Source organism: Moschus berezovskii, chromosome 4 (assembly GCF_049115385.1).
Source record: "Moschus berezovskii isolate FMDL1 chromosome 4, NW_MosBer_1.0, whole genome shotgun sequence".
Taxonomy (NCBI): domain Eukaryota; kingdom Metazoa; phylum Chordata; class Mammalia; order Artiodactyla; family Moschidae; genus Moschus; species Moschus berezovskii.
Genome location: NC_142463.1, coordinates 64,745,881 through 64,768,505, shown reverse-complemented (window position 1 = coordinate 64,768,505; position 22,625 = coordinate 64,745,881). Strand labels below are relative to the sequence as shown.

Genomic DNA, 22,625 nt, shown 5'->3' with positions numbered 1-22,625 from the left:
ATCAGCCTTCTTCACAGTCCAACTCTCACATCCATACATGACCACGGGAAAAACCATAGCCTTGACTAGACGGACCTTTGTTGGCAAAGTAATGCCTCTGCATTTACAACTTGCAAATTTCCTAAAAATTTAACAGTTGACTCCTGTGAGTCAGTATGAACTGGCTCTGTCACAACAATGCAATAGGTATTGTTGTCTCTTTTTTACCAGTTGCGAAACTGAACTTCCAGAGGGGTTATTTGCTCTTGATTACACAGACAGTAAGTGAAGGAGCCAGGACTCAAAGCACATCTGCCTGATTCCTGAGACAAAACCTCTACTTGGCTTCCCTGATAGCTCAGTTGGTAAAGAATCTGCCTTCAATGCAGGAGACCCCAGTTTGATTCCTGGGTCGGGAAGATCCACTGGAGAAGGGATAGGCTACTCATTCCAGTATTCTTGGGCTTCCCTTGGGGCTTAGCTGGTAAAGAATCCGCCTGCAGTGTGGGAACCCTGGGTTGGATCCCTGGGTTGGGAAGTGCCCTGGAGAAGGGAAAAGCTATGCACTCCAGTATTCTGGCCTGGAGAATTCCATGGACTGTATAGTTCATGGGGCCTCAAAGAGTCGGACACGACTGAGCAACTTTCACTTTCAAATGTCTAACACTGCCTAGGAATTATGGAGCTTTGGAGAGTGGTTTTCTGGAAGGCTGCTAGATTAGAGATGACCGAGATATGGTTCTCTGTACACAATGACATAGAAAATATACATGTAGTGGATATGCACATTTAACTGCAAACTCAGTCTATTGCCTCAGGAAGGGTGTTTCCCAGTGAGTGGAATGTGGTCAGAAAGGAGCCTTCAGTTACATGTCAGAGTTTTGTAGAGGGTTTTTGTTGGAAAAGATTGCAATTAATAGCAAAAATAAGGGCTGGAAATTACTTGTGCATTTTATTTATCTGCATTATTTCAATTTCTGGGCCACATTCTGAATCTGTTTCTCTCATCCGCAAGAAGAGATGATGCCCATAAATATTCCAAACGTTTGCCCTCACCTTTCCCTGCCCTTACCCTCTGAAAAGAAAAGAAATTAAAAACTGATAGAAAAAAGGGATGAATGGTTTATAACCATTTTGGTTCAGATGTTACCTCTGCCATCTTGCTGGACACATCCAGCACTAAACAAACCACTCTGTCACCAGCCTGTACAAGAGAGAAAGTGGGAGGAGGTGGAAGCTCCGTCCCGTTCATGGGAAGACTGTTACTGAAGTCGTCAGAGTCTGTGATTACATCCCAGACACTTCTGAGGCTGCACATTTGGTTCTGTGTGTTTGGAGCTTCTTGGTTGTGGGTACTTGCATTACAGAATTCAACCACCTAGAAAAAGAACAAAATAAAAGTCCTTAGAAAATAAAAATACTCCTCTCATACTAGACATACTTCTCATTCTCAGACAACTAAAGGTAAAAGGAAAGGTGAGCTGAAACACGAGAAATCAGAAGTGCTACAGCAATGTCCATGTTTACTTCAAGAATGCCATTTCAAAAATAAACCTTGACACCCTTTGCTTCAAACACTGGCACCCTTGTGGTATTGTGGTCAATCTCTATTAAATTTTATTTGCCCTTAGATAACAGAGAGAGTAGACCATGTATAAATAACTTAGTCATTAAAAAAATAAAACGCGATTCTCATTCCTTAGCATGATAATGTGTTAAAGAAAATACCCCAGGAGATGTTATCTTGGTCAGCTATTCCTTGAAATCATATTTAATAACCACTGCATCTCTATCTATTGATCAGTCAACATATATTAAGCTAGTTCAAATACTGATCTATGAAAGAGTAGGAGAAAAGCAACTGAAATCTATTTCCTGATCTTCCCCTCATTTGGAGATATGGCCATAATTCATATAAAAATACTAAACCTATGGCAGCACCCCTTTTAAAGGCATAATTTGCATTCCAAACTAATGTGTTATCTACTTCCCAGTGGCTATATTCCTATGAAGAGTAGATGCTTCCTGCTAATAGAGCCATGGAAGTTTAGAGCTAAAATTAGAAATCTTATAGACTTTCTAATCTTGAGTCTAACTTCTTAGAAAATAAGCTGAAGTTTCAAAAAGTTAACAATTGTGTAAAGACACGAGTTTCTTAGTAGGATGGGAAGACAAGATAGAACTTGTTTGTTGTTGTTTGTTTTTAACTCTTTATATTTCACGACTATGGTTAGGAGACGGTGAAACTTTTCTGATGATATTAATTAGAAGGGCTTTCAAATGATCACAGAGAGAGTACTAGCCACAAACAATGTGGACTAAATAACATGGAATTAGCTTGGCTTCAGATATTGAAACTGTAAATTAAAACTATAATGAATTGGATAAGAAATATGAAAAGTCACTTTAGAGTTACAGAATGACTCTTAGCCTTGACTAAAATTGGACTGAAGGGGAAAAAAAAAAACCTCTCTGAAAAAATGAATATGTCAATCTAAGGAACATTGGGTCACTCACAGAGACAGGAAACTTCACTGGAACACTGCCCCTGGTGTTCCCAGCCTATTGGAGAGGAAGTGACCCACAGAGATGATGAAGTTGGGAAAATGTATCAGGTTATGAAGGCTGATAGAACTAAATTTCTGAATCTCCTAACTCCCTCCTTTCTGATTTCACACTCTCAAAGGCAAAGCAGGCCTCTGGGTGGAATTTGGCTGTTCCATGATGGTCCCTTCAAATAGAAAATGAACTGACTAGAAGATGCAAGTGTCAAATTTCCATGACAGAGTACTCTTTTTAAATAATAATATTAAAAATGTGTTCTGGATTCCTACACAAGTTTCTTGTCAGTTAGTGGGGAACACTGACAAGATTGAGTTTTTGAACCTGTAAAGCTAAGGGTTAGTTGACTTCCCTTGGTAACAACAGAATTTTCTTTTTAAGTTCTAGAATATGCAAAATGAGGAAAAGAGAATTAGGGAATTCCATATAAATAAAAATGGTTTTCTACCTCAAATGTGAGAAATATAATCATAAGTTACATCTCTGTCATTAACCCCTGGTATACTTTCCCATAAAAGGATACAGGAGTACCACTATACAAGAAATTTTTTGAAGACTCCAGGATTCTCCTTGTTAAACCATCTTTCCTGGAGAGCAAATAATCACTTTTATAAAAGAATCAGTTTTTACTGATCACCTTGGACTGTGTGTGTGGGGTGAGGGTGATGCTGAGGTTTTTTTTAACCTGTAAAGTAAAAACTAGATTAGCTCTAAGGTTCCCCAAGATTTAAAATGTAGTGAATCTTAATTGCCTTTTTGTTTAAATACTTAAAACATATCAGTCTATCTTGGGGAAAGGTGGGGTCTTGTAGGAGTTTGTTATTCTAAGATCATACTTACAGAAGATAAACTTTGCATGAACATTATCGATGAAGTTGAATTTTGGGTGCTATTGTATATAAACATGCATCCTTCTTGGAAAATCTTGCTAATAATACAGTTTTCTTGGGGGCAGGGACCTTTCTCACACACAAAAATGCCTGCGATGTCAGATGAACACCTAAAGTAGTAAGAGAAATTGGTTTGTTTTCTAAAAACTTATGTTTCCTTTTCATTGGCTCATAAAATAATTTGTTTTAAGGATTGTAGATTGCTAGATACACATAAAACATTTTAAAAACTATTAAGAAAGGTCATTAATTTATAAATGCATTCCACTTTATTTTCAAGCATTTGATTCTGATGAGAAGCTCTGTTTTGCCAAAGGCTAAACAAGGTCAAAGCAAAAGCTACTAGGAAATCCCCATGAACTTTTGGAGGCCCTAGGAAAGCATGAGTGGTGATATCCTGAATCAGGGCTTCTTTGAGCTCATTGCCATTGGACATCAGAGGAAGAAGAGGGTGAACATGTAATGACGATAAAGGATTCCTTCTTAATTTAAGTCTCAATACTGTCGATGGGATGAAAAATCTATAACTTTCAGGAGAAGAATCAGTATCTACCAAAGTTACAACTAAAATTACCCTGCTGCTGCTGCTGCGTTGCTTCAGTCGTGTCCGACTCTGTGTGACCCCATAGACGGCAGCCCACCAGGCTCCCCCATCCCTGGGATTCTTCAGGCAAGAACACTGGAGTGGGTTGCCATTTCCTTCTCCAATGTGTGAAAGTGAAAAGTGAAAGTGAAGTCGCTCAGTCGTGTCCGACCCCTAGCGACCCCACGGACTGCAGCCTACCAGGCTCCTCCATCCATGGGATTTTCTAGGCAAGAGTACTGGAGTGGCTTGCCACCCTGGTAATTGTTAGAAGCTGTTCAATAGATACACAGATCTGCCTGTATAAAATGGAAATAATATATATCATATATATATATCATTATGACCTGTAGTAATAACAGATATTGTGAAGTGAAATCGTTCAGTTGTGCCCAACTCTTTGCGACCCCACAGACAGTAACCTGCCAGGCTCCTCTGTCTATGGGATTTTCCAGGCAAGTATACTGGAATGGGTTGCCATTTCCTTCTCCAGAGGATCTTCCTGACCCAGTGATTGAACCCAGGTCTCCTGCATTGCAGGCAGACTCTTTACCATCTGAATCACCAGGGAAGGTCATATATATATATTACTACAGGTTGTAATATATCTCATTATAACCTGTAGTAATAACAGACATTGTGAACAACTCATTTGTTTAACAATAAGGGACTGGTTAAAATGCAATTAAAAGAAAAAAGTGAAGAAAAATATGTGTTAATATTTATTTCAGTTTTCTTAAAAAAACACAAAAAAGGTGAGTGACCTCGAGGGGATGAAAGAGGATAGGGTGAAGAGAGTGGTGGGAGCATGATATATGAGTATAACTTTTTATATTGTTTTGATATTTGACCACATAAATATTTACAAATTTTTAAAAATACAATAAAATTTCTAAATTGTCAAGTTTTAGCTGCCATTATAAACTATTTTAGAATCAAAAAATAAACAAGGAATTTTAAACATGTGAAAAATCACTAACCTTGTTACTTCAATTTGACTTTGCCCATTTATGTAGAAGGGTTTCTCATTGTTGTATTCATCAAACACACCCCAACGGAAATGGGCCCATTCATGAACAAACACTCTGCCTGTGGAAGAGAGAATTTTTGTTTTGAGTTCCTAAAATTTCAGCAATGGACCTTGCTAATCATTGACGACATAGTATCAGCTGACTATGTATACTCATTTTGAATGGTTGAAGTGCAATTCTTCTTTTCACTTTCCTCTTCCCCACCCCTTTCCCATCTCTTGCTTTATTCCCACCACCACAAAAAAGAGAGCATAAAAATATGTTTAGTGTTGTTAAGTGTAAACCAGTGATTTACCTGTTGCACACCTGTTAGAAAGTAGTGAGGAATCTCATATCCTCTCATTTCCCTAATGAAAATGCCTAACAGATTTCTATTTAGCTTCACATATGCCTGTAAGTTCAGGATTCTGGGAAAGGAAAAAAAAACATATGGACTGAATGTTTTAATTCAATGGACTCAATTTTTATGTCTCTCCCAAATTCATATGTCGAAATCCTGACCCCAAATGTGAAAGTGTTAGAAGGGAAGGCCTTTGGGAGTAAGTATTAGATCATGAAGTTGGAGCCCTAATAAATGGGATGAGTGCTCTTGTCAAAAGACCCTAGAGAGTTCCCTTCTTCTTTCTGCCATGAGCGGACACAGAGAGCAGATGGCTGTCTGTGAACCAGGAAGCGGGCCATCGTAGACACCGGTTCTGCTGGTGCCTTCATCTTGGACTTCCAGTCCCCAGAACTGTGAGAAATTTCTGCTGTGAGTAAGCCTCTCAGTCTATGATGTTTTGTTATAGCAACCAAAATGGACTAAGACACCAAACAAGCAAATAAAGCTTTCCTGTTTTTCAGTCTGTTTTATCCAGGCATGCCTGCTGATTTTTTTCCTATAGATAATTCTGTCTGGAGCAAAAATTAAAACCCTGGGGCCAGGGATGGAGGAAGGAGCCAAAAGAATCACAGAACCTCCTCACCAGGTTGGATGGTCCTTTCTCTTTCATTTTATCTCTGATTCTCCATGTTTATCTTCAACTCTTACTCATGAAAATCCTCATTGTCAGCATCAAGTCCTTTATAAGTTTCTCTCTACCTTTCTAAATCTTGCATTTCTTTCAGCAAAAAACTGACTTCTCTAGAATTTTCCAGATTAACTCCCCTCCCAAAGTACACTTTCTTTACTGAATACTTTTAAGATCTGGGAAGGTAGGAAATGTTTGCTGAGTTGACTCAGGCTGTGATTTATTGTGCAATTTTGGGACCTTGGGACAAACGAAGGGCGGGGAACAGTCTAAAGCTGAAAGTGTTAAGGAGAAGTTTCTGCCTACTCAAGGAATTTAGAAGTGCTGGTGAAGTTATATATTTGTACAGAGATTATCAGTACCTCATAGTTACCAGGAAAAAAGGCCTTTTTCATAAAGTGTTTTATAAAGTGTGTTTTATGGGGTGTGTGGCTCTACTTCCTGCTAGTTATACAGAGAATAATAAAATCTGTTTGAATTTAAATGGGGGTAAAAGTGAAAACAACATTTGAACGGCACTACTGTACATTCAGTTCAGTTCAGTTCAGTCGCTCAGTCGTGTCCGACTCTCTGCGACCCCATGAATCACAGCACGCCAGGCCTCCCTGTCCATCACCAACTCCCAGAGTTCACTCAAACTCATGTCTACAGAGTCGGTGATGCCAACCAGCCATCTCATTCTCTGTCGTCCCCGTCTCCTCCTGCCCCCAACCTTTCCCAGCATCAGAGTCTTTTCCAGTGAGTCAACTTGTCGCATGAGGTGGCCAAAGTATTGATCAAACGCAAAAAATTAAGAATGGAAAAGTTAGCCCTCGACGTGCTGATTTTTTTCTCACCAGTTTCTTTCACAGATCTCATCCACTAAATGCTGGTCTCCAAACCTATGACACTGACTTCTCTGTCACACTCCGGTCATCCTTCTCCAGCCACAGTCTAGGCCTTTCCAAGCATAGTCCACTGTTTCTCCCACTCAGCCACCTAGATTCAGACTTGTGGATATCCCCTTTAAACTGCTGTCTTTTATTTCTGACGAAAACCTAATGTATTCCTTAATGCTGCTGCGCGCACACACACCCATTGCCTTTTACTCTGAAGCAGTTCTGGTCTCTATTTCATATTTTTCCACTCTGTGGACTATCCTTACTTAGAGTTTTTAGGATTAAATAAAACAACACTTAAAAAGCAAATAGCCCAGCACTTGGCACAGAGAAAATTTTCTTGTTCTCATTACTATCTTTCTTTTCCTTCCCATTTCACTGCTTCCAATCTCATTCAAGTCTCATGGCTTCATGCTTGGACTTCTAGTTATTCTCTCGATAACCCAGTTTCTTCCTCACTGATCTGAGAAAGCCAGGTTATCCACGCAGCCACATTCAGCTTCTGAAAACCCTGTTTGGATGGTTTCATCCCTATGCTTGTAAATCTTCAGTGGTGATTCCTTAATCTGGGCATTTGACACTCTCCATTACCTACCCCATGTGCGTTTCAGCATTTTCTCCCACTATTCACTGCCCATAATCTCTCTGCCCCATCAGTGGAGTCTACTGCTTCCTTCTCTCAAATATGCCCTGGGTTCTTCTGCTGCCACAGTTTTATTCTTACTCTTCCCACTCTTCTCTCCCATATTTCCATTCATCAAAATGATATTCAACCTTGAAGATCCTCTCTTGAGAGGATCTCTAGCTCAAATGCTCAAAATGCTTTCTGTCTTTGCCGAATTCTTAAAGTGCTCCCTGTTTGGGCCACTAATCTGGTGCTGAACCCTTTCTGGCTCACTTTGATTCTCATCTTTTTTTATGGGCATGTGGCTTATCTTCTCATCCAAATGGTAAGTCCCAGATAGGTTCAGGTTCTCTGAATCCCTTTCAGCACTGAGCACAATATTATAAATAGTGCTGTCCATTGTCTATTTCTTGATTGATCACACTTACCTCGTGATCCATAGCCAGCTGTTAAGCCATCATTTAGTAGAAATTCAGATGTAAAATGAATATATTTCCCCTCTTTTCCACATCCTCTATATTGCAAGGTGTATGGATCATCACCATGTGCCCCATACCAGTCAGTTACGATGACATTTGCCTAAATTAAAAGAAATGCCTTGTAATACCATGTATCTTAACTGTGATATTGATGACACAAATGTCTACATTTGTTAAAACACATTGAACTGTACATTTAAGATATGTACATTTTTCCTGTGTGGTTTATATCCCAATTTAGAAACAGATTTTTAAAAACATATGCCTTTAGATGGAGTTTAGAATGAATTCACAACTAAATGTCAACACAAATATCTGTCACTTTCAAAAATGTATACATTTTAAAAACTTAACAGATTTCCATGGAACTTCATTACTGTCATTTGACGTACCCATTTTCCAGATTAAAAATTTTCTCAAAAGTCAACATGGTAAAATTCTGACATTATATACACTTTAAAATGTAATTTAAATATTTAAAGAAATTTTAAGAGTATTTACACATCATTTAGAGCTGTACTGTGAAATGTTATAGCCTTTTGTGAACAACTTTCTGTAGGTTGATCCCTTGTCCTTTTATTTCCATAACCAATCAGATCAACAAAACAATTTTTCTGTTGAAGTTATATTTCATATTGTACCCTGATCATTTCAGTTACTATTTATAAAACATATTATTTTAAGTTGGAAACAAAAATAAATATCTATTCAAATAACCATCTAGAGAACAAGGTTTTATATACAACACTGTTCATTTTTAGGAAGAAAGAATACATTGTCTCGAGTATTGCTCTTAGAAGTTGTCTGGAGACTTGTTCTTACAAATTGAGTATCTGGTTAATTTCTTTAAAGCTGATTTTGGAACAATAGATTTAATATAATCCTATAAGTGTATGGGCTTCCTTTGTGGCTCAGCTGGTAAAGAATCCTCCTGCAATGTGGGAGACCTGGGTTCGATCCCTGGGTTGGGAAGATCTCCTGGAGAAGGGAATGGCTACCCACCAGTATTCTGGACAGGAGAATTCCCTGGACTGTATAGTCCATGAGGTGGCAAAGAATCAGACACGATTGAGTGGCTTTCATTTTCTTAAATGTGTGTGTGTATATATATATATATATATATGTAATGATCACTCGGAGAAGGCAATGGCACCCCACTGCAGTACTCTTCCCTGGAAAATCCCATGGATGGAGAAGCCTGGTAGGCTGCTGTCCTTGGGGTCGCTAAGAGTCGGACACGACTGAGCGACTTCACTTTCACTTTTCACTTTCATGCATTGGAGAAGGAAATGGCAACCCACTCCAGTGTTCTTGCCTGGAGAATCCCAGGGACGGCGGAACCTGGTGGGCTGCGGTCTATGGGGTCGCACAGAGTCGGACACGACTGAAGTGACTTAGCAGCAGCTTAGCAGCAATGATCACTATAAAAGTACTACATGTGTACTGATGTGTGTGTGTGTCTGTGTACACACCACTGAGGCATAATGGAAGGTAATGTTTTCATTTTCCGTATTTCTACATTTTTTTTGCAATAAACATGAATTATTTTTATAATAATTAACATTTATTCTTAGAAAGGTAAGAATTCAGGCCAAGGACTTTTCAAGGCAACACCTGTGAAAGAGCTACAGTCTTGCCCTAGAAGAGTCTTCACGAGGACAAAACCTCATTTCTCTCTCTGGAAAGTTGTCCTTAAGCAACAAGGAAAGAGTGCTGTGCATTGAGTGGAATACTCAGGCTGTTTGGGGTTATATTCTACTTATAGGCCATAGTAAGCTTTTACCTACTTTTCCTAACCCTTTTCCCGCCCTCTGCTTCCTACCTACACTAGATTGTAGATTCACAAGGACAGGAACTGTATTGCTTTTCCTTGAGTTCTCTGTCATGCCTCACATGGCTCCTGTATATAATCATCATTCACTAAGTGCTTGCTTGATTAACATTATGAGATTAAAAGAATTGGTATCTAGGAGATATATGATTCAGTGATTCTTTCTTTTAATCTTTCTGTTCAGTCATCTTTGCTTTAGTTATTTATTTGTCCTCTCCATTAGGATAAGAAGTACCACCTGATTTTGTTGTTGGTTAATGCCAATACTTTTTTGTTCCACTAAAGGCCAAGGTGATTAACGACATCTGTGTAAGATAACTGGTGACAGCATAGCTTAGAGCAAAAAGTGTAGGTTTTGGAATCAAATAGGCATGAATTCAAATTGCTCCTTAATTTACCAGCTGTTTGACTTGGGATAAAATCCTTACTATATTTGAGCCTCATTTTCCTAATTTTCGATAACAGCAACTAACAGCAACAATTTTAGGCGTGACTGAGAACTAAGCAATATACATATTAAGCAATTAAGCAGTTATATGGAATATGTAGGAATATATACTATATAACAATACACCAACAATAGAATAATATAATGTTAATATTGTAATAATTATATATGCTGCTGCTAAGTCACTTCAGTCATGTCCGACTCTGTGTGACCCCATAGATGGAAGCCCACCAGGCTCCCCCGTATGTATATAAAATGTCTGCATTTGAAGTGAAGTGAAGTGAAAGTTGCTCAGTCATGTCTGACTCTTTGCGATCCCATGGAATATACAGTCCATGGAATTCTCCAGGCCAGAATACTGGAGTGGGTAGCTGTTCCCTTCTCCAGGGGATCTTCCCAACCCAGGGATCGAACTCAGATTTCCCGCATTGCAGGTGGATTCTTTACCAGCTGAGACACAATAATATAATAATACACCAACAATATAATAATATAATATTAATATTGTAATAATTATATATATATATGTAGAATGTCTGGCATTTAATTGAAGTTTAATAAACAGTATCTCTCTTCTTAGTTTATCCCAGTACCTCTGTCTCTCTTATCTCCATGTCCGAGCATCAAATGCTTTCATTTGGTTATAAATCAAATAGTTTTAAGAGCCCCTTTAACTTTTTTAAGACACTTGAATGCCTATAAAGATTGCTATTAATATATCATTTGGTTACTGAGGAATAAACTTCAAAAAAGAGCTAAGAATTAAAACAGCCTTAGGAAAATCATGCCAAGTGACACAAATAGGGAAAAGGGGAAATTACCATAATCCAGCCCTTCTCTTTGAGCTGTCATTACAGATCTTGAACCCACTCCATTGCTGACACCCTGAGCTGTGTCCTCAATGCCTCTGCTCCTGCCCTTTCGGTAGCTGCTAGGACTCTTTTCACAGTAATCTCAAATAGTCATTTGCCAAATTTATTTAACATTTATTTGTAGCATGTTCTCAGTAGGTGCCAGAAATGACCATGGATGTTATAATTTTCAGCTTACGAGAGTCCTTACAGCTTAAGTTCTTTTTCTTTATTTTGGTTGGGAAAGAAAAGGTAGTCATGCCTCTTACGCTGCTTTCTTCCTTGCTTCTCTCAACATACTTCTCGAAAACAGTGTCCTTGGCTTGGGCTAATGTGAAATTCTACTAATATGCACTCTTGTGGGGTAGGAAAGTCAAATTTTTATGTGTGAATAGCTTAGGCTTCTGTGTGGACATGCAGGTTTATTGCCCCTGACAGGGTGGGAAACGAGGTTAGTCATAATTGGAGCTGTTCCCTTTACATCTCATACTCAGAATAAAACTAGTTCTTGGTCCTTAACCAAGAATTTTAGAAAGGAAGGACCCTGTAAGTTAAAAAGTGAAAGAGATCATCTGCAAGGCTGCTTGGGCAATGGCATTTTGCTTATTTTTTACTTCATAATTTTCACTTATTACATGTATGTATTTTCATACATTTTTGTGCATAACAATCTTTTCAATAATATTATTTGTGTATTAATATCAATGATTTGTTATTGCCTAAAGTTTGAACACATTATATTGTACTTTCTTCTTCAGTTAAATTCATTTAACGAAATCCTGAATTCTTACCTTTTCGTATGATTCTTGTTTTACTTTGCTATAATTACTAGCTTTCCATGTGGCAGGTATTAAAATCTTTACATTTCTGAAAAACACTCTTCTCTTGGTAGCATTGAATAGGTAAAAAGAAGCTTCGGTTATCATTTCCTATAACCAAATAAAAGAAAAGTTTATATTATCACTGTGAATTCTTAATTTTTTGGTTTTCTAGTTATACTTGAATAAGTAGTAACAAAAATAATAAAAATATTTTGAAGGAGCCCATTTCTTTTAGAGACACCATGAGATTTGGGGAAAACTTAGAAACAAAATAAATAAACTTCAAATGCTTATCTGAGAATTTAGGACACTAATTGTGTGTCTCGGCTTGCCCATATAATTTCCCCAATTTTGTAAAAGAAAAGCTTTCACAAAGCTTTCTAAGCTCTCACCAAACAAACTTTTTTCGTGTCATACCTGTGGGCATGTCCAAGACCATACCTTATGACAATACTAATTTCATTAAAGCAATACCAAAGGGAGACTCAAGTAATGGAGCTGTGAGCCTACCTTACCATACTAAGGTGAAAATAGTCAAGTTACTTCACAGAACATTCAGGTGAAAAGAATGTTGCTCTTTGGTGCTCCATCTAGACTCTCTTTCCGTCTGAGAATTCCCACAGAACATGAAATTTCAGCAACATGATTTGAAAAAGTGCAATCATGCTTCATGAGCCAAGCATCTGGTCTTTGTTGCCACAATGGGTTATTTTTGGAGTTTCTGCCCCCAAAACAGTCAAGTCATTAAACACAAAAGCTAAAATTAGTAGTAACCAACAGATAAAAGGGGGCTAGGTAAACAGTATGTAAGCTGAGACTACACAGAATTAGGTGAATGAACTGGCTTGGCTTTAATTATAATTTTTGTTGCTATCTTTGAGAAACACCCCTTTCTCTGCTGCTCAAATACAAACCAGGCAGGGTTGTTAATTCCATAAAGAAGGCTACAGGTCTATATGAATAAGATGATGGTTTCAATTTCATATACACCACTCACCTTAATGTTTGGGATGAGGTTCTGATCCTCGGATACCTGAGGATTGACTGCAACAAGTAATCCATCGTACCCATTGTCTCGAAGCTGCAGTCCAGCTCCCAGGAAGAGTAATTCTGGACTTAAGGCCACCAGGAGAGTCACAAATTTCAGACTGCAAACAGGACCTTCACTGTCCCTGTGGGTCATGTTGAGAAAAACCTCTGATTCAGTCACACTGGTCCTGCCAGGTACATTGTGCCAAGTTGTTAATGGTGAAGCAGATAATTTCTTCCTGAACTTGGAAGGGCTTAGAGTCTGTGATGAAGGAGGTGCCTTCTTTGCAAAATCTGGGGTGGATCTAAATGAGACCTGTCTCTGCAAGTCCTTTTTCTCTAGGCGATGCCACACTTGCCCGTTCTGTGTCTGGGCTTCCTCCTGAATCATGGTTCGGCAAGAAATCTTCCACCCCTTACTTATTTTATGTCTTCTCAAAAGGAATAGGAAAATTAGGCAAAAGGAGCTTCAAAGGAGGGCTGGCTGGCTGGGCTGGGAATCAGAGAATCTGGGTTTTTCCATCCGCTTTACTAGACACACAGAGATCTATTTTTCTCCCTTCGTCTTTGAAAACCTCCTCCATCAGTCAGAGCAACTACTTCCGTATGGCTCTCGGGTAATTTTTTGTTTGATGGAAGATTCCTTTGTCTAATTATTTTGAAGATTCGAAAATCCATCCTGCAACCCTCTCCCTGAGGCCCTTAGGTCAGCTAATGACTGGAGGGAAGGTATCGGGTATCCCACAGGGAGGACCAAGTGCCAGGAACTCGCATGCCTGTGCAGGCCACAGAGGCCGTTCCCTCTGTCCTTGCTGCCTTTTCTCTCTGGATCAAGGAAAGGAATGGATTTCTCTTTTAGCAACTCTCTCCTGACAGCAAGGCTGTGCCTCAGTCAACCTTCCATTTCTCCAATAGCTCTCACAGGATCTGGAGTAGAGTAGGCCTCACAAATATTTTTAAGTGATTAATGTTACTTTATAATCATAAAATGCTTTAGAGTTTACAAGTTTACAAGTGAATACTTAAATTTCAATTCCCTAGAATAGGTATAATTTTTACTACTATTTTTCAACGAAGACACTGAGTCTCAGATAGATTATGAAAATTAGCCAATGGGGAAGGGAACTAACTTTTATTGTGTGCTTGGTTTTATCATTTCTATCTTGTTGGTAACAAAACAGGTTCAGAAAATCTAAGTAACTTGTTCAAAGCTGTGTGCATATTATTACAAGGTTAGAATGAGACCAACTGACTCTAGGTTCCAGGGTTTTTCTACTGAACCGTGTCTCTATGTTCTCAAGAAACTAGAAATGAAGTGTTAAGAGCTGAAATGTTGAGGGATATTGAAGGGAATTTGTCTCTTACTGTCCTTCTGATTGTAAACTTCCCTCCCACTGCTTCTCGCCTGCTTTTCCTATAAATCCCTTTACGATCCTGGGGGCCTGAGCTGAGCTCTTTACCTAGAATCCTCTGTCACTCTGACAGTGCATCAGGCACCTCCCTTGAAGCATGATCATGGCTACACTGTCACATTCATATTGTGTTATTGGCTGCCTGCTTCCTGCTGAGGGGCTTATGACAGAGGGACCCTGCCTGTTTTTCTCACTACCTCCTTAGTACATAATTCAGTAAATACTCAATAAATATTTGTTGAATAAATGAATGAACAGAGTCAGAGAAGTAAAGTAAAGTAGAATAAGAAGCAGCCCTGGATTACAGTGTGAAGATAATCTCCTCGATTTTGAAGGTATCGCTTCTTTTCTGGAACCATTTCCCTCTTGATTCCTCTTAAAAGAAGTTGCTTGGGTTTTGGTGCTGTCTCGGGGGTGCTGGAGAATGAATGTCACTAGTCACCACGTGGCTACCAGAGTTGCTCATGCTACAGCTCAGAGGTCAGCTTAGCTGTCTTGTCTTCTGGGGCTGATTCACAGCCATGGTTTTTTCCTCTCACTCATGCTGTGTCTTGAGTGGAAGCTACAAGGTGTGGCAACTTCAAAGGCTTTGCCTGGAACTGTGACTCACTGATTGCAACAATGCACTTTATTTTCAGCTTTCCTTGGCATTTAATTTTCTTTTGCTAATCTCTTATGCTTTCAAGAAAAACATTATTCCCATCAGCAAAGCAATATACTAAAAAATTAAATGTGTAAGCCACGTTATGACAGTAGCTTTTTGCCACAATCAGGGAAGTTTCTTCTTACCACTGTGCACACTTGTGTAAGTTGTTCACTGGCTAAGGAGGGCGCTGAGGGCCGACATCCAGCTCTCTCTCTACTTGTTCTTGTCAACGATTACAATGGCTCCCTTAGAATGTAGGGGTGGAGAATGTTGGCTACAGAGTGCATGCAATGCTTTATAAAGAACAATCATAAGTGAACAGTTTTATCCAGCTTCACCTGGTTTAAAACCTGAAAAACACAGTCAGATTTTGCTCACCTTGGGCTGAGAGTCCAGGCATGACATCCATTCCTGTCTATCTGCTTTTTGATTCCTTGGTTCTGGAACCTAATCCCTAGGTCTGGCCACTTGGCAGGATTCCTGTCTCATCACCTGCCTCTTCAGATTCCTAGTCCCTGGCCCAATTTTTTTTTTTTTTTTAACTGTGTCTTGGGAGTCACATTCACTCCTGAAAGCCCTTTCCCATTGCCTCTGTTCTGACCTACTTAAGAACACTTTCTGCTCTCAGCAACCAGACCTGGGGCAGGGATGGCTGAGTATCTTTTCTTCCTACCTTCTCTTCTGACCATGCTGACCCTACAGGAGACAAAACTAAAGAGCTGGCAAATCCTGACTTGACTAAGTGACTTAAAGTCATTCCCGAGCCGTATCCAATTCCGATAAAGTGTGAGACCTTGTCTCAAAAACAACAAAAACCCAGATTATCCTTTCATTCAAAAGAAGTCACTGCTCCTATAGATTTTATGATATCTGAGAACTGAAACAAACCTGAAGAAAAATGGGAATACAACGTTTAAGCATTTATTTCAATGTTATATAAATTTTAGGATTCTACTCTTTTTATCTGTTTTCAAGAAAATAATAGTTATTCAGTTTCAGTAACTGAAGAATCTAAAGCACATTTTTGTTCATTGTCTAAATCTACAGTTCAGGCTGACCCCAGAAGGCCTCTCTTTTTTCTCATGGAATCTGCAGGTAGAGACCCATAATCAAAGTGAGTTAAACATGCAGTTGGGGTCAGAGAATCAGATATCTAACATCTTGAAGAGTCCCAAAAAGCTTTGAATAATTTTCTCTCAGGCTTTTCTTTCAGCTTGTCAGCAATCCCATTTAGAAGAGGAAAATATCATCCTCTGTGTGTCTTGGCTACAAAGCTTAGGGGCCACTTCAGTTTTGCAGTATTTTTGAACTAAATCAAAACAGAAGGTAAAAACAGTTGTAAATTAAATTTGTTTTAACTTTTTACTTCATATTGGAGTATAGTTGATTAACAATATTTTGTTAGTTACAGGTGTACAACAAAGTGATTCAATCATACATATGTGCATGTATTTATTCTTTTTCAAATTATTTTCCCAATTAAGTTGTTACATAGTATTGAGCAGAGTTTAAATAAAACATAAACCTTGCTAAGGACTAAGATAACACTTTGGACATCTGCTTTACCCCATTTTCTTTACAGTTACACTCATTTTCAAGGCAAAGGAGTGTAGTGGATGGTGCAAACAGGGTCTGGGAAGCCATTTGTGTTTATCGAGTCACCACTTTGCCCAAGCACAGAGTGCTTACACTTCATTTCTCATTTCTTGAATTCTCCCCATGCAGTCTTTCACCTCTGGGATTTTGCAACAAAAAACTAAGATTATGGCATCCGGTCCCATCACTTCATGGCAAATAAATGGGGAAACAATGGAAACAGTGGCAGACTTTATTTCCCTGGGCTCCAAAATCATGGTGGATAGTGACTGCAGCCATGGAATTAAAAGATGCTTCCTCTTTGGGAGAAAAGTTATGACAAACCTAGACAGCTTATTAAAAAGCACAGAAATCACTTTGCTGACAAAGTCTGTATAGTCAAAGCTATGGTTTTCTCAGTAGTCATGTACAGATGTGAGAGTTGGGCTATAAAGAATTGATGCTTTTGAACTATGGACAGCAAGGAGGTCAAACCAGTCAATCCTAAAGGAAATCAAGCCTGAATACTCATTGGAAGGACTGATGCTTAAGCTGAAGCTCCAATACTTTGGCCGACTGATGCAAAAAGCTGACTTTTGCATCTTGGATCTTGGAAAAGGATAAGGAAAAGATCCTGATGCTGGGAATGATTGAAGGCAGGAGGAGAAGAGGGCGACAGAGGATGAGATGATTGGATGGCATCACCAACTCAATGGACATGAGTTTGAGCAAACTCTGGGAAATGGTGAAGGACTGGAAATCCTGGTGTGCTGCAGTCCATGGGGTTGCAAAGAATCAGACACAGCTGAGAAACTGAACAACAATAACTCCAGCCTCATGGTGGCAATAATGAAGATGATTTTGTGCACAAGACCCCTCCAAAATTTGCCCAAATGAATGGAAACAAGAACTACTTTTAATGATAATCCAAGCTAGTGATAAAGAATCTGCCTGCCAATGCAAAAGACTAAAAGACATGGGTTCGATCCCTGGGTTGGGAAGATCCCCTGGAGGAGGGCATGGCAACCCACTCCAGTATTCTTGCCTAAAGAATCTCATGGACAGAGGAGCATGGCGGGCTATAGTCTATAGGTTCACGAAGAGTTGGTCACGACTGAGCGACTGAGCACACAGCACAATAAAGAAAATGTGAGAAAGAATATTTCTCATTTGCAAAAAATTCTATAAAGTTGCTTTCTATAAAATATTGTTCTATTATGTACCAGATAGTGTATAGTATCATGCTATGTATAAGATATTACAACTATTATTTTTTCAGAGAAGAAAAAAGAGAAAGCAAAAATGTAGGGGAAATTATTTTAAAAGATGAAAAATAACCAGAGAGACTCAGAACAAAAAGCAGAAGTAGAAGCATAAAATCTTGACTCTGTTCTTCCCTAGTTTGCCTTTCTGTTTTCTTCCTGGTCTGATTCTGTCCTCAATACCTCTGAGAGGCCCCGGGCTCTGCCAGACTCCTTGACTTCCCCCATTCTCACCAACAGGGGAGTAGCAAATTTTTCGGTTTTCCTTCTCTCCTTATGCTGCTTCTACTACTCCATTTAACCCCACCAGACAGACAAAGAATAGGAATCAACTCTAACCAGATCTGGAAATGGGGAGGATTAGGGCTCCCTCTTCTGTTTTTGGAGTATAGGTACGTGGGGCTCTGAATCCCCAGGCAAAACTCTGAGCAAACAAAAGTAGCCTGCACAGACCTTCTGCTGCTGCTGCTAAGTCGCTTCAGTCGTGTCCGACTCTGTGCTACCCCATAGACGGCAGCCCACCAGGCTCCCCCGTCCCCGGGATTCTCCAGGCAAGAACACTGGAGTGGTTGCCATTTCCTTCTCCAATGCATGAAAGTGAAAAGTGAAAATGAAGTCGCTCAGTCGTGTCTGACTGTCAGCGACCCCATGGACCGCAGCCTACCAGGCTCCTCCATCCATGGGATTTTCCAGGCAAGAGTACTGGAGTCGGGTGCCACTGCCTTCTCTGGCACAGACCTTCTAGAGTAGACCAAAAGATACTTGGCATAATGCTTTTCAAATTTAAATATTCCTGAGAAGTACCTGTTCAAATGAAGATTCCAACTCTGGAGGTCAAGGTAAGATCTATATTCTGCACTTCTAGTCAGCTCCCAGGTGATGCTTAGGCTGCTGGTCCTTGAGCCACACTTCGTGATTACACTCCTTACACTAGAAAGAGGTAGTCTGTGTAGTCTTTATATATATATATATAAATTCTTATGGGAAATACCTGTGTTTTCTTCAGAACTCAGGAAAAAAATATTGCATTAACTATGGATTTTTGTGGTAACCCCATTGTTTATTCTTTGTAAAGAAACAAGGTTGAAATAACATCAACACAGATAGCTAGGTTTAATAGCTTACACCGTGAATGGTGAATGGTGCCACCGGATTCGTGGTCTCCAAAGGAGAAGATTTAACTCCTGGACCAAAGACAGTCTCAGTCACTCAGAGCTTTGTGTAGATTTTATTTAAAGAGAAAGTGACAGAAAAAGCTTCTGATATAGACATCAGAAGGGGGAAGAAGAGTACCCACCTCCCTAGTTTAAGCGGGGCCTCATATACTTCTCAACTAAATTTTCAAATAGATAAAAAAAATACCTCAAGGTTGTAATAATTCCATCAAACCCTTTCCCAAGGCATACATCCCGAGATAACTTTGGCACAAGATTAGCCAAGGAGAACAGTTCTGGGCAACTGACTTTGGGTGAGATATACTGCTGCTGTGTAATCAGGGGTACCTCTTGAGAAACAGGTTCCCAGGCAAGATATGTATAATCATTAACATAGAGCCTAAGAAAAACATTTCTGTGAGTGAGACATTGTGTTGTGTGATCATTAGCTTCTAAAGAAAGGCCAGTTCTTGGGCAAGATATACTGTTGCACAAGACATAAGGAAAGCATGAGGGAGAATGTTCATCTCCTCCTTAAAGGGCCTTGGACTGGCTGCCTAAGCTTTAACTCGTTCATTCCCCCCTTTTCTTTTAGCAGAATATGGTTGCCAGGGAAAGGGGCAGAGAAATCTTTCCATAACTTCTTCCTGCTGATAAGGGGCACAGACCCTAAATTGTTGAGGCAACATATTCTCCTTACCCTCATTGAGGATCTCTGATCCAGGGGCCCCACTTAATAGTTGGAGGAGGCTGTGGCAATCATAGGAGCTTGAACAACCATTTGTAACTTAAATGCCTCAAGCTGCTTAGATACAAAATTCATTATACAGTTACAGATATAAGGAGCAAATAGCAAGATTAAGATGATTACAGTTATTACAGTCAAGATAGTTTTCCACCAAGGAGAGCTTGTAAATCAAACTTGTATCTATGACGAGTAGAGTATCAGGCGAGTCCATTTTGAAGTGTGACCAGAATCTCTTCATCACCTTTACTTTGTCTGGGAAGACATTATACCCTTTAGAAAGAACAAACTAGACAAGTAGATTAAAAAGGCAGAGACCAATAATCAGTAAAAGAATTATTGTAGTTAGCGGTCCAAGCAAGAGTAAGAATCAGGTCACATTTGGTAGTAACTTTGATCCTGGTCTGGACAGAGTCAACACTTGGGCTACCCTGTTTATAAGAATGGAGCCATTTGGCGTGTTCATACACATTTTGAATGTAGGGATAACAAACCCAGTTAGAAGTAGTTGAAAGACTGACAACCTGAATCTTAACAAACAAAATAAATCTTACCATTTCTTTTTAGAAGAATGAGTCTGAACCCCAATGTAGACACCTGTTTTAGGGAGATTTATAACCAGGTAGCCAGTTGTCTAAGTTTGTCCAAGTAGGCTTTAGCCTCTTATTGTGGTATTAACATATAAACCAAAGTAGTTGTCCCCATTAACATTTTCAGTGTTTTTCTAGGTATGAGAAGATGAAAAACTTTGGGCTCAAGAAATCTTTACCTGAAATTATCTAACTATCTGAGGGCCTGTTTTGTCCATTTTTTTCAGAGCACAGAATGAGTGTCTAATTTCTGATTTTCACCCTGAATTCCATTCAGGGGATGTTGAAGGTCAGCAGCTGTAGTGTCCATGATTTAATCTTTGTAGAGGCAGATGGCAAGTGCCAGTTTCCAGTTGCAGGGCACCTTTATGGCCATGAGTTTGCCCATAGTTCAGAGGGTATTTCATGACCATCTTGTCCCACAGTACTGGGAAGGCTCATTCCCAGGTCTGTTGAAGATTTCACTGATAGGTCACTCAATGTGCTGTTACTCGACTAGGCCCTGTGAGTAGCAAAAGTCTCTGGACCACACCTGTCTCACTAGTCTGTTGGTTCAGGAAAATATTCCCTCTTGTTGCTTCTTCTCATATACAGAGTCACAGCATTATAATTATGAATTTCATATGGAACTGTACATCATCATTCTATCAGTGGCTCAGTCACACACTTGATAATGTAAGGGACAACACTTTTGCAACAAGCAGTATAGAAAACAATATAGTTAGTAGTAATAGTAAAACCATAAGTAAGAACTTAAGTCAAGAACTTCCATTAGGTATAGCCCAGTGACATCTCCAGGTCATCCGACTTAGTTTGTTAAATGACTCTGGCCTGTTGTTAATCTCCTGGTTGTAGATCCTGGAGCATCTGATCTTTATTCAAAGACTGGTTATTGAGATAAGCTTTAGAAAAAAACTCAGAGTGCCTTTTTTAATAACTTAATTAAACCTCTTACCAATATAACAATCACAAGGAACTGTCTCAGAAGTGAATCTTAGTATATACAGACCTTAATTAATGAAACTAGAACTTAATATTCAGTGAAACATAATAGATGCCATAGGCCTGACATCAGTTGGGCGGATTTTTCTTTTAGAACTCCCAGTATATTTTGAGGTTTATATCTGTTAAGGCTCCAATTTCTAGAGAGATGAGGCAGAGAGAAAAAAGTTCTAATTTTACCAACTGGTGTAAATCACTAAATTGTTTTAAACCATTAGTAACTTGAGGAGAAGAGTTTCTTTATATCTGTAAACAAAGATTAGAAGCCAGTAGTAAGTCAGAGAAAAAGTTATGAAAATTGTAATTATATTTAGCAGTTTATTCAATCCCATGTAACTGATCCCTTGTTCTGCTGTCCTTGCCTGATGACTGAGGATGCCAGTGAAAATAATAGTCTCTAAGAAGCTCATGAAGTTTTTTTATGCCAAAGTTTGTATGACATGTCCAGCAAATTGGGTGTCCCAATCACTGGAAATTGCAGAAAACACATTTTAACCATTTCTTTTCTCTATTGTGAGATATTAACCCCGAAGCCAGGAAAGGCTTTATCTTATCAAATAAAAGTGGGGTTTGTCAGGGAGCTGGGAAAAGCCAAGCAGCCATCTTGGACCTCCCATAGCCCTGACTGTTTGGTTTATAGCCATTGTTTATCCATTTTAAATTCCCTGATGAGGGATTAACTTTGTAGAAGCAGAATGAGCTTTGTCTATGTGTGCCATAGTCTGCATAGATCATTATGAAATAACACTCATTCATTTTATCAAAGTAACAAAAGATTTTAAAGAAATTTATATAGTCTGTTATCAAAAGCCATATTCCAAGAAGACTTTGTTCTTTTAAAGAGGAGAGAAAAACAAATTCTAGTTTGGTACCACTTTACATTCCCTGTGAAACAATAGTTATTCAAAGTATCAATAAAAGGCAGTTTAATGACTTAAGAAATTTGTATCATACACAAAACTCTCTTCTACCTGCCACAAACCTTTTTTATTTGTCACAAACCTTTTTATATTTTGTATTTGCCCACTTAGAGAACAGCCACCTATAAGTTCAGATTTACTTTCTTTTCCCTTAACAGAATGTAATTCTATTTGTTAGAACTTTTTATTGAAAACACACGTCCTACTTTCCTTCAGCAACCATGAACTGTACTTTATATCATCATTCTGTAGATTGGTAAACATAAATCACCCAAAGCTATGTCATTTACAAAAACATTTTC

The 22,625-nt window shown here is 39.0% G+C and overlaps 2 protein-coding genes across 3 annotated transcripts in view; one reads left to right on the top strand and one right to left on the bottom strand.

Annotated features, from left to right (window-relative positions):
* The window catches only part of CLCA2 (chloride channel accessory 2), a 48,009-nt gene extending 33,946 nt beyond the window's left edge, over positions 1–14,063 (bottom strand). Inside the window, exons 1-6 of the mRNA XM_055401556.2 lie at positions 12,986–14,063; positions 11,959–12,096; positions 7,987–8,137; positions 4,995–5,103; positions 3,382–3,541; positions 1,130–1,357 (exon numbers count right to left, since the gene is read on the bottom strand). Coding sequence (XP_055257531.2) covers positions 1,130–1,357; positions 3,382–3,541; positions 4,995–5,103; positions 7,987–8,137; positions 11,959–12,096; positions 12,986–13,408 — 1,209 coding nt within the window. The 5' untranslated portion in view covers positions 13,409–14,063. The remainder of the gene's footprint in view (positions 1–1,129; positions 1,358–3,381; positions 3,542–4,994; positions 5,104–7,986; positions 8,138–11,958; positions 12,097–12,985) is intronic.
* A 4,299-nt stretch (positions 14,064–18,362) lies between these two features.
* Positions 18,363–22,625, top strand: part of ODF2L (outer dense fiber of sperm tails 2 like) — a 75,110-nt gene continuing 70,847 nt past the window's right edge. For both annotated transcript variants that reach the window (XM_088835452.1, XM_088835453.1), the window contains exon 1: positions 18,363–18,751. The gene's annotated coding sequence lies outside the window, so the exon portion shown is untranslated. The remainder of the gene's footprint in view (positions 18,752–22,625) is intronic.